The sequence below is a fragment of the Lepisosteus platostomus genome, chromosome 9 (assembly GCF_059453375.1).
Source record: "Lepisosteus platostomus isolate fLepPlt1 chromosome 9, fLepPlt1.hap1, whole genome shotgun sequence".
NCBI classification, from domain to species: Eukaryota; Metazoa; Chordata; class Actinopteri; order Semionotiformes; family Lepisosteidae; genus Lepisosteus; species Lepisosteus platostomus.
This window is the reverse complement of record NC_142619.1, coordinates 62,737,543-62,749,083: the sequence shown is the minus strand read 5'-3', so window position 1 is coordinate 62,749,083 and position 11,541 is coordinate 62,737,543. Positions and strand designations below refer to the sequence as shown.

Genomic DNA, 11,541 nt, shown 5'->3' with positions numbered 1-11,541 from the left:
AATTAGTTTTTGCTAGCAAACTGTACAATTTTAAAGTATCATCCCTTTAAATTCTACACCTTTAACTATGTATCCTAACATTTTTTTGTGTTGAAAATGTAAATTGTGAGTCATCATAACTACTGTTTTCATAAGTAGCCCCTTCAAGCTCAGTGTTTCCCATTCTGTATTGACTGTAGTTTATGTTTTTGCTACCTGCATGCAAAACCCTGCACTTGTCTGCATTAATCCTCGTTAATCTGCCAGCCATCGGCCCTGTCCTGACTTTGACCCAAACCTGTGTATCTGACAAGGTTGGGGTCTCCAGGTCTTTGCCCTGAGGGGCAAATACCAGCCTCTTGCACACCACGGTTCGAGGGCTATGAGCTCTGAACAAGAACTTTCCTTTGAATTTTAAGTCAGGATGATAAATAAAAAGAACCATAGAAAACCACCAAGACTAAAGACCAAAGATGGAGCTCCCAAGCTTGAATTTCCCTGAATATTTCTCTCCGGGGGGAGTGCGATATTTATACTGCAGTGCTGCAGTTCTGGAAACTTTTTTTCCTCTATGCGATTTTCTCCTCTTTGCGAATGACTGTGTCCTTGCGGAGATGTGTAGAGGTTTGTGTTCCATCAAAATACTAGACTTTAATGCAATCGCCAGGCAGGTGGATTGTTTTCAAAATGTCCGTGATATTTTCGCTTTTTCACTATTATGGTGACGAACTCTGGAGGGAGTGAAAATGGAGATTTCAGCTTTAAATGAAAATCTTCTCCAGGTGCTGGGTTTCCTGGGACGCTGGGGCGGATCGATAGCGCTGATCATTCCGTTTCTGTGCAGCAAGGAGTAGGATCAGCGATCTGCTGATCAGTTGGCGCCGGTGGCAGTAGACGAGACAGGTGTGAAGCCTTGTCCTTGTCCTTGAGGCCTCTGAATCAATGCACAGTGTCCCTGGCCACTCCTGATGCATCTTCACTGCTGCAGCTGTGAAGACGCTCACCCTGCACACCGTCCAGGTGTCGGAGCAGCCTGACCGCGCAGGCGGCGCGGGTGTCTGACACTGCAGCCGAGCTCACCGGGGGGGGGGGGGGCGCGTTCTGGTCCCGGGTGCGGACACGGGTTCGCTGTCTACAGGTCTCTGCAGAGCCGGTTTTCTGTCGACACTCAGTGGGCATTCAGCGTTTTGTTCTTTTTCCTCTGTAAGCCGGAGCGCGGTTGCGCTGTTTCCACAGCTCCTTGTACAGACCGCTAGTCGTCTGGGGGACGCGAGTGACTCCCAGCCGAGGTCCCGGGGGTGCGGGGGTGCGTGCATGTCACCCCGTGTAGGGACCAGGGGCCGAGGCCAGCAGTCAGACACCGGGCACCAGGGTGCCCACAGCTGACCGCGAAGCAGCCGCGGTTCCCTGTCACAGTACAGCACTGACACAACCCGGGAGCGGGCCTCTCTCACTAGACAGGAGTGGAAAAAAAAAGAAACCCCTCCGCCGTCCCTCCCCGACAATCCAGCCACGGCCCGGGAAGCGGCGTGGACCTGCCCCGAGTGGGCTCCGCTGCCGAGGCTGGCACGCCGGCCGGACCCGCCCATTCTGCGGCTGCCGGGGGGAGGAGGGTGTCCGGGAGGCGGAGCCTGCGCCGCCCCGCCGCCGGGCTGGCGGAGAGCAGTAGTACGGTCCGCGCTGCGCTGGGCTCTGGCGGAGCCGGTGCGCCTGTCAGTGTCACCATCAGCACCCGCAGCCGCTCGCAGCCATGAGACAGGCTCTGCTCGAGCTCAGGATGAGCAGGATCTGCCGGATGGTGCTCGCCACTTGCCTGGGGTCTTTCATCCTCGTCATCTTCTACTTCCAAAGTATGTTCCACCCAGGTAAGGGGGGCTCGCCGCCTCGGCTTCTCGGCCGCTTCCATCCCCGACCCGTCTCGCCTCTGCGCGGGGGCTGCGGGAGCTCAGGCTGGCGGAGGACGCGGGATTGTGCGGGGCAGCGTGGCGCGGACGAGCGGGGTCTTCCCGCAGAGAGATGCGCGCTTTCCAGGCGAGTGTCGGCGTATTGCACGCCCTGTGCTTGTGTGGGGAGGTGGGCTTCTGTAGTTTCGCAGGGCGTTTGGTGCCAGGGGCATCTGTGGGTGGCAGATAGGAGCCCCTCAGCGGGCGCTGGACACCCCTTCACGCCCCCACCACCCACCCCGGCTCCCGGCTGGTCAGTGGGGTGGGTGCCCGCAGTCCCCGGCCAGCAGCGCCGTCTCACCGGGGGCAGCGCGTCCCCGAGTCCCCGCCGCTCACAGCCGCGCAGCGCTGCGGTCGTACCTGCGCTCGGACCCGAGCTCCATCCGGGCCGGACGCCGCGGGGATCCGGGAAGGACCCCCTGTTTTCCAGGGTGCCCACTGGCTCCCGGGAGAACAAAAGCCACCCCCCCTCCCCCCCCGTGAGTCTGAGTCAGAGTCACTTGTGGTGTCATGCAGGCGGGTGTGCGATCGGTGCACCAGGGGCATCTCCACCGTCCCCCTGTCGGGTCCCCGTGTGTCGCGGTGCGACACCCCGGTTTTTACTGTGTTCAGGTGAACCCGAGCGCTGTTACGGGTCCGCGCTAGAAGTTGTGTAGCGTGGCATTCACTACCTGAGCGCTTAGACAGATCAGCGTGTGATGATAATAATAATAATAATAATAATAATAATAATAATAATAATAATAATAATAATAATAATAGCTGCTTGCTTGTGGGTTCGAATGTAATCTAGGATCACGAGTTTCCAGTTTATTTTTATTTTTTTAGTTCTGTAAAATCGCTAGTTCACCCAGTCTAACATCTCACACGGTGAAACCCCCTTTGTCATGAAATTTGCCGAGGTTAAAAATGAATACAGCACGTCTCCTTTCCCTGTGGGCGCTATTGCAAGTGGACGGTCTTACAGCTTTCTTGCTCGCCGGGCTCGCTGTAATTCCCCGACCAGTGCCGGCGGTAGGTTAAAGAGCAGCACCTGTGTGGCAAGCGAACTGGCCAAAAAAACACATCTTATTCGAAGCAGGAGGCGGTTTTACACCAGTCGAGCACCGGATTGTGAGTAATAAATACAAAAGATGCTGGAGGTGTTCGACGGCTACGTAATCCGGCAGGTAAAACACAAATTAAAGGGAGACCAGATTGTTCTTAATCCGGATTGTTGACTCGGAGAAGTGCAGAAGTCTTTCTTGAACTTTGTTAATGTCGAGTTGGAGGTGCGATACCGAAACACGTATCAAGCCCCTCAGTGACGTTGTTCTTGTTGAAATACCGGGCCGTCGAGTCTGTTTTTTTGTGCCTGAACGAAACTGTCCTTTGGCACTCGAGGACTAAACTAGCCCCAGAACCAGGCAGGCGTTTTTTATAGCATATAGGAGCTTGCTAGCTGTGTAAAAATAAAAACGTTATTGTGGCAGTTGTCTTATTTGTGTCAAGGGCACGGGGCTTTTAATAGTGCACACACCGAGCACAACGACAGCGAAGGAGCCAATACTGCTCCTGACTGGAATAACGGGATACTTCATTACAATGTGAATGTGCTCTAACCGTCGATTTGTGCCTCCCGTTGTCCTGTGACAAGGGAAAGGGAAACAATGGAGCAACACGTCCACACAAAGGGAATTCACAAGCGCCGTGTTGGAGCTCCAGCACTCCAGCTGAACGCGCGTAAGAACATAAAGGTTATATTCATCCCGTCCAGTTCGCTTGGTCGTTAGTAGTTAATCGATCCCAGGACCTCATCCAGCTGTGTCTTGAAAGAAGCCAGAGTATCGCCTTCAACACCATGGCTGGCCGGCTTGTTCCACGCTCCCACCATTTTTGTGTAAAAACCTCCCCCCCCCCCCTCCTCGCCCCCCTGGGCTCCGTGATTCACTGCTCATCCTGGAGAAAGGCGTTTGTTTCACTGTGATAATGCTCTTAAGAATTCTGAATGAGTCAGTTCACCCCCTTGTCATCTTTTCTGTTCAAGACTAACATGGTTCAGTTCAATCAGTTCAACTTGTCGGTGTAGGAGATTTCTTTCAGCCCAGGATCCTCCTGCGTCTGGTTGATCAACCAGAATCTTCTCTGGTCTGATTCCAGAGTGGCATGGCGACCAAAACTGATCAAAGTATTCCAAGAGCGATTTTACTAGAGCTTGATGTCAAATGATGTTAGACTACAGCTACAATTTTAACATACCATCCCTCGATTTAATTTCTTTGCCTTTTTTACTGTTCATTCTAACATTCTGTTTGCTTGTTATTCATTATGCCACAGTGTCAGGAAGATGTAAATATTGTTATATTCTCGTAAGTAGCCTCTTCAAACTCAGCATTTTTAGGTTTTGTCATTATAATTCCTGTTTTTCAATAACATTCTGCATGTCATCTGCCGGGAGTTGCTCCGTCTTGAGTTCTAGGTAAATCTTTTTGAAACTCGGTTGCATCTTCTCAAGGATTTGCTGACCCTCCTGTTTTGGAGTAGTCTGTAAGCCTGGCTAGGTTTCTACCAGTACCAGAATCAAGATCGTTGAAATAAGATGGGAAAGCAGTGGTCTAATCTGGAAACAGCACAGAAGAGTGATTGGAGTTCCCTCAAGAGAAAAGTGAGGTATCTGATCTGCAGGAAAACCAGCCTCCATCTCAAAGCATCATGGCATTATGGCGTCCTTGCGCCTTAGAAACTACAATAAAGCAAACCAGAGCCACGCTCCAAGCGCCTGTCTGAAGTGCTAGGTAGCCTCTGGCCTTCTCCAGGTCCGCTGGGATCGGACAGACAGGAGGAAAGCACGTCAGTCTGCGCAGTGTGCGGTCTGTGTAGCCGCAGCGCTGTGTTTACTGTGACTGTAACATGGTCCCGCCTGGCGTGTAGCTCCGTGAGATGCAGCTTCCTGTTTACAAAGTCAGGCCTCCGAAGACACTGTTTGTCCAAGAACACCCCTAAGCCCAACGTCACAGGGCGTCACAGGGCGTCACAGGGCCCCAAGTGCCAAGAGCTAGACTCTCCCTTGGAGGGTGCGCTTCAAGCCTGTCTTTTAACACACCCCAAATCTAACACGGGACTCCGAGTCTTTGAGAAGTTTTTGTTTTATGACTTCAGCTGATTGCAGTTGTTTTGAGCACAGAGGGGTAATAGCAGTGGATAAGGTTTAGCTTTGCGCTCAGAGCGTTTGCAAGCCGCACAGACCACTTCCTGCTGGAGGTTGTGCTGTTGTGTCTCTGGGCTCTCAGTAATTAAATGCATCCCAGGTAAAAAAAAGGGCAAGTTACACTTGTGGTGGTTATGTCTTTGTTAGATAGATAGATGAGACTTTATTGATCCCGAAGGGAAATTGATGTTATGGCTGTGTACTGTATTGGTACGTTTGGTGTTAGGTCTGTGATTCTGACTGCAATTGTAATTATGCTGTATGGTTTAATTTGCAGAGATAATCAATTCCAGTTCAGCTGCAACTAGCCCAACAGTTATGAATTTGATCCACTGCGTATGGGGCACTTACTGACCACAACAGAAGCACAACCCTTAAACATCTGCAGGTCCATGAGCTGTTACACTGACCTTTCACTGTTCACCACATCGCTCAGTTTTCAGCCACTGAGGGTGAGTCCAGGCCTTGAGACAAAGCAAAACTCCCCCAGGAAAGAGATCTTAGAATCCTACAAAAGACTCTTTAACCTCTTTACAGACAGGATTAGAATACCTGGTGAATTACCAGGAAGCCACAGATCATCTGCATACATGTGTTCTTGTGCTTGCATCTGCTGTTATTGCTTATTTAGTCAATCAAGTGCAGACATTAATTTATGCTGTTTTTTTTTGGTTAAGTATAACTGTAATTACAATGGAATTGCTTCCCCATAATGATAAGTGGGATTGTATTGAAACATAATCTAATTTTATTCCATAATGTTGGGAAGTCCTCGGTATCGATGCTCCTTTGTCTGGACTCCTTGACTCCTGTTTGTAGAACTTGAGGTCAATAAAACATGACTATGAATGAATAATTAAGTTATCCCCGGAACATCTCTATGCCCTCTTGATCAGTTTTTCCGTAAAACTCACAGATTCGAAGCCTGAACTGAGCTGGATTTGTACGTTCAAGTGTGAGTGCGGCGGTAGGGGTTCCCTTGGAAACAAAGCAGCAAAGAGAAAGAAAGCGGAGTCTGGGGAAACAGTGAGCGGGATGGGAGTGGAGGTTTGTGTGGAACTCCGGATTGCAGAAGCCAGAAGAGAGGGGTGTGACCTGCACACTGGAGATGATGACTCGATTGCTGTAATTACCGCAGTTCCTTGTGCCTTGGTGGTGGGGAGAGTGTGCCTGTGTGGTTTATAACCCAGAGCAGAAGCAGGATCTCGGGGCAAAAGAAGAGAATTTGTACAAATACAAACCACTCACCTGTGCCTTGAGCAAACACACAGCCTGTTCTTTACCACGGGATTTAACTCAGGATGTCCTGCCTCTCTGTTATTTGTCTTGTCTTGTCTTGTCAAATTGTGAATTGTACACTCCATGACATTAGTGATTGTAAGAAGATAAAGGCAGAGAGATCAGTGTCGCAGCTGTAAAGTGGATATATCACCTCGGGCAATAAGATTTTCTGAGGACATCAAAGATCATTTTTTTGAATATTAAAGAGATCTTACAATGTTACGGAGTAAATTCAGAAGAAACTTTGGAAACTCTGAGGCCTCTATATTTACCGGATTCAGATATTTTCTCCTGCGGTTTTGATCATTTCTTCCCTACACTGGGAATGTTGCGGGTGTCCTGCCTGGAAGCTCCGGGCATGTTGAGCACAAAGACCCCATCGCTCATCCCTCTGCCTGCCCGCTGGCTGAATCGGCTGCAGTGAAGCTCGCATCTGTGTTCTTCCATGTTTCCTTGACACTGTCGGGCTCCATTCAGCACAGGGACACTGATCAAGACCACTGATTGCAGACAAGAAACTTGTTGCTTTTCATTAGTTGCTGCATAAAACTGAATGTTTGATAAATGCTATAATAATAAAAGCAGGATTGATTTGACTATTAGCTTTATGCTTGCTCAGATCTTTCTATAACCTGAGTGACATTGATTACTGAGGACAAGTTCAAGCTAATTTATAAGGTGTAGTGAAGCTCAGAGAAGGTGCAGAGGCATCAGAAAGCCGATGGAAAGCAGCAATAAAAAGCTGCAAATTGATGGTAAATTTCAAGCATCAAAATTTAAAACAAGAGGCTCCTGAAAACATATTTTTATGTTTTTGTAAGCAACGTAAATCTAAATAACGAGCCACTACCTCCATGGGTACTTTCACAATATTGTTCCTCCTGAGCTCAGGATAGATGTTAACCCCTTTATCTCGTTAGAATTAATAAAAATAAACAGCAGTAATACAAATATTAAAAGAGAACATTTATTTTGTTAATCAGTGCTGCAGGCCCGGGTTTGGAACATCTTGTTGTTTTTTTTGGGTTGGTACTGGTTGTGTCCACCAGAGGCCAGAGCCAGGCGGGGTCGGTGGTGAGCAGAGACAGTGGTGTCCATGACCCTCGAACCGATTGGCGCACCTTGTCGGTCCAGTCAGCCTGGAAACGGAGATTTCCTTCGTTCTGACACGTGCCTTTATCCCAGCATCACTACCCCTCCCCCAGGACCTCCCTTCTGCCGAGCTGGTGGACTGCAGGGTACTGTAGAAACCTGGATCCTGCCTGAAGGGTCAAGTTCCCCCATGGAAAAACAAACAAAACCTCAAGCCCAGATAATCTCCGACTGGAGGCTGCAAACACGACAAGAGGGTTTTTCTCAGGCAGTTTAGCTAGAACAGCTCTGGCAAAACCCCCGAGTGCTCTTGCCAGTCATTAACTTGTCAGCAAAGCCACCAGGCCTGCCGACTACCATTGACTGGCTGAGACAAACACCCGTCTGTGTGTGTGGAGGCGTTAATTGGCTCCGGCTGCAAAATCTTTCATCTGCTGCTTTGGCGGAAGGAAACCGGTCTTTAATCGAGGAGCAGGGTGAATATCCTGGCAATCTGGAACGTGGACTTTGACTTGCGTTGCAAGTGCCCTTAACTACGGTGCTTTTAAAAAAGCCCGTATTGAGGTGAGCTGCTGTGAAGGGCTGAAGCCAGGAGACAAGCTCTCCGCGGTGAATCTCCAGACAAAGCTCCCCCTGGAGCTGAGCAAGGGTGCCGGATTCAGGAGTGCCAGCCCGGAGCGCTGGGCTGGGTGGGCTGAGTGCTGGTGGAACCTCCTGTGCTGAATAGCTGAAGTCGCCATGGCGCCCTACAGATCGAGTCCCTTCTCCCTGCCGTCTAAGGTATGGAATGTTACAATGCCTTCCCAGGTGGTTAACAGCAGCTTCTATTAATATCTTCCATGGCTTATACACACTGAAAGGAATGTGTGTGACTTGAAAGTTTTACTTGCATCTTTCCCTTGAGTGTTTTTTGGTTGCAGACCAATAACACATGGCCCTTTCTTGAAAGTAGCCTTTCTTCAAAATTATGCCTGAGCAGCTTGTTCCACACTCCTACCACCCTTTGGGTAAAGACGTACCTCCTGTTCTTGGTTTTAAATACACTTCCGCTAAGTTTGCAATTCAACTGCATTCTCTGGTTCACTGTGCATTCAGAACTTTTTTTGGTAGAAAAAAGTACCTTTAAGGATTTTGAATACTTATGTCAGGTCCCCTCTTAATTTTCTCTGTCCAGGAGTAAAAAGGTTCAGTTTCTTCAGCCTGTCAGTTTCTTCAGTCAGTCAGTGTCTCTGTGTTCCATAGCTCAGTTTCCTTCTCATAGTTTTCCTCTGGTTTGGAACTCTGCTTCAGTTCAACCATTCCCCTATGGCTTGTATACTGACCTGGCCTGTTCAGTTGAGGGCACAGACCTGGAAAATCTGTTGTCGCACAAAAGCCTGCCTTCTCCCTAGCAGCACCATAGCATAAATGTTCTTCATGTCTTAAGGCATAATTAAACAGGCATAAAGAAAATGGAAGGGTGTTACAGTTTCCAGATTTCTTCTTGCCTGTTTTAGAATGGAAAACAAAGAAAGTTCAAATCTAAATTAAATTAGTAATTAGAAAATAATATCCACAGCTGTTCCAGATTTCCAAGGAACACTGTCATAATCCAGGCAGCTCAGTTACAGGTACTGGTATGAGCCTGTAACATCTGTAACGTCTCATGTCTTTCCGGATTGCTGAGATTAAATAAATGCACATCTGTTTCAAATCAGGAGCAACTTCAATTTGCATTTACCCTTGTTGGCGAATTTCCTATATGCAATTAACAAAGACTTTATTGAGCGAAAGATCTTGCTTTGAACAGGATGTAATAGCATTGTATCTATCAATAGTTATTGATTTGGTCCATGCAATGTTGTACTTGGCCCCTAGTAATTACTGTGAATGCTAATTGGATTTGTGGGTTATTCACAGCACCTGGTGTTACTACAGAAACTCAGTGAATTTATAAGTCAAAAACTGTAAGATGCCCTTTGCCTGTAAGGTGTTAGAGATGTTGTTGACACTGTAATGAGGATTGTAAAGTGTGTCAGTAATTGATTTCTTGCAAAAGTTAGCAGAGAGGATATGTAGGACCATCTCATTTACTGATGTGGCATCGTTCTGTTATAACGCCTTCAAACTGTGGTTCAGGTACGTCCTCTGCAAATCTGTGAACAGGTAACCACTCAGTTCCACCTCACAATATTTGTGAGAGGGTTTCCTACTTGATTTCATTTGTCAGTTTGAGACTTGCATTAGAACGGTCATCTTGGCAAAAATTAAGTGGGTTTACTGCAGAACAGACAAATCTTCCCAGGTTTGCAAACGTCTTTAGCTCTTTTCACAGAAGCGTCTTTCTGCCTGGAAGAGCCGAGACTGCAGGCTCTGAGCTCTGACTAGGTGTTAAGGTGCTATATACAATTGTTTGGACTTCAGCGTGTCTGTGTACCGACAGCGTGTCTGTCTATTGACAGCATGTCTGCAAGCCGACAGTGAGGACAGAGTATCGACAGCGTGTCTGCACACCGACAGTGAGGACAGAGTATCGACAGTGTGTCTGTGTACCGACAGCGTGTCTGCTCTCAGATAGTGAAGGCTGAGTACTGACAGGTGTGTGCTGGCCTCAATATTCTGTTGCAGTTCACTCACAGGGAGGGAAGCTGTGTCTCTATCTCCCCCTTTCCCTGTGTCCTTTCAGTAAGGCCATTGCTGGAGGGACAGAAGGCACCCGAGTTTGGGGTCTGCAGTGAGGACAGCTCACTTGTTAACACAGTTAATGTGATCAGGATGCTCTAAAGTGTTGTTTTATGGGTTAGTTTATGGGACATGTATTTTTGGTTAATTTCTGTACCATCTTCTCAAAATACAAAAGATGTTAGTGATGAGGAGACGTCAGTCCTCTCTTTTTTTTAAGTCCTGTGCTCTGTGCAGACTGGGCAGGTGAGGGGGAGGAGTCAGTCAGGACCAGTGTTGCAGCTGGAACAGCTTCCACACCCTATGGCTCAGGGTTCCAGGTGTAGGACATTTTGTTTGACACTTTGTGATCCAGTATTTAAGGGAGAAATATGCAGGCTGCCCCGTTAGCCAATGCTGGGTGTTACACAGACCAGGGGATCCTAACCCCTGTTTCTCAAACGCACAAGTATTTACTGGCCGCGGTTCTGCCAGGGGCGGTGTTTTTCAGGAACGTTACTCCAGCAGGTGGAGAGGAAATCCTGTAGTTCGGATTTCAGTCATTCAGGTCTCTTTGAGAAAAGATAAGCTTTTTTCTTTCTGAAATAAAGTTGTAAATTCTTCATGAAAGTCCTACTCTGGTTAATGTTTGAAAAGGGAGCAAAGATTATCTCGGTGATTACTTAAAAGATGTGTGACGAAAGCTGGCAGTTTTCTGAGAGTCTTATGGAAAAACCTTCGGAATTAACCGGGATTCAGTCGGGAAGAGGTGTCGACAAAAGACCCTGTGTCCAAAGGGAAGGATCTGTTGGACTGCACTCTATCCACATCAGGATCTTCTGTTGAATACAAGAGTACATTTGGACTTGAAATCTGAAATATAGGACAATGAGCATAAGCCAAGCATGTTCATTTCAAGAGCAATGCAATGGAAACGTTATTGTACTGGGAGTTGAAGAAGTTTAAGTAGGTAGCTGTGTCAGCATGCATAGGCTGCAAATGAACAAGTAAAGGTTTATTCCCTGCTGAAAAGAGAAGAAAATAATTATTATTTATATTCTAGTGTCTAGTGCTTTAGTTTTCTTGTGAACCTGGTCTCCTGCCACAGGCCGGTCAGCCTACTCTTTGTTACCCCTCTGGATGTGAGGCCTGTCCATTGGAGCATTAGGAGTACGACCTGTCTCAGGGGCAGGTCAGGGAGCTCATTAGCCCTCTGGAGGTCGAGGCGTGTGAGCTGTTGCTCTTCGTAGACCTCCTGGATCTGCGACAGACCGAGGTCTATCAACCGTCACTTTTCGTCACCCTCCTTTACTTCCTGGTCCAGGACAGGTCGGTCTCATAAATGCTGACAGTGGAACATGATGGTTAAAGAGTAAACCGCTGTTGAACGCAGTGAATCCTAGTCAAATCTTGACGAAG

The 11,541-nt window shown here is 48.0% G+C and overlaps 1 protein-coding gene across 2 annotated transcripts in view; it reads left to right on the top strand.

The window, feature by feature from the left end:
• The first annotated feature begins 1,606 nt into the window (after window positions 1-1,606).
• chst11 (carbohydrate (chondroitin 4) sulfotransferase 11) overlaps window positions 1,607-11,541 on the top strand; it is a 95,632-nt gene continuing 85,697 nt past the window's right edge. The window contains exon 1 of one of the 2 annotated variants that reach the window (XM_088646108.1): window positions 1,607-1,829. In XM_088646108.1, coding sequence (XP_088502234.1) covers window positions 1,730-1,829 — 100 coding nt within the window. In that variant the 5' untranslated portion in view covers window positions 1,607-1,729. Of the gene's footprint in view, window positions 1,845-11,541 lie in introns of both variants that reach the window. The other variant, XM_088646107.1, reaches the window with a different exon arrangement.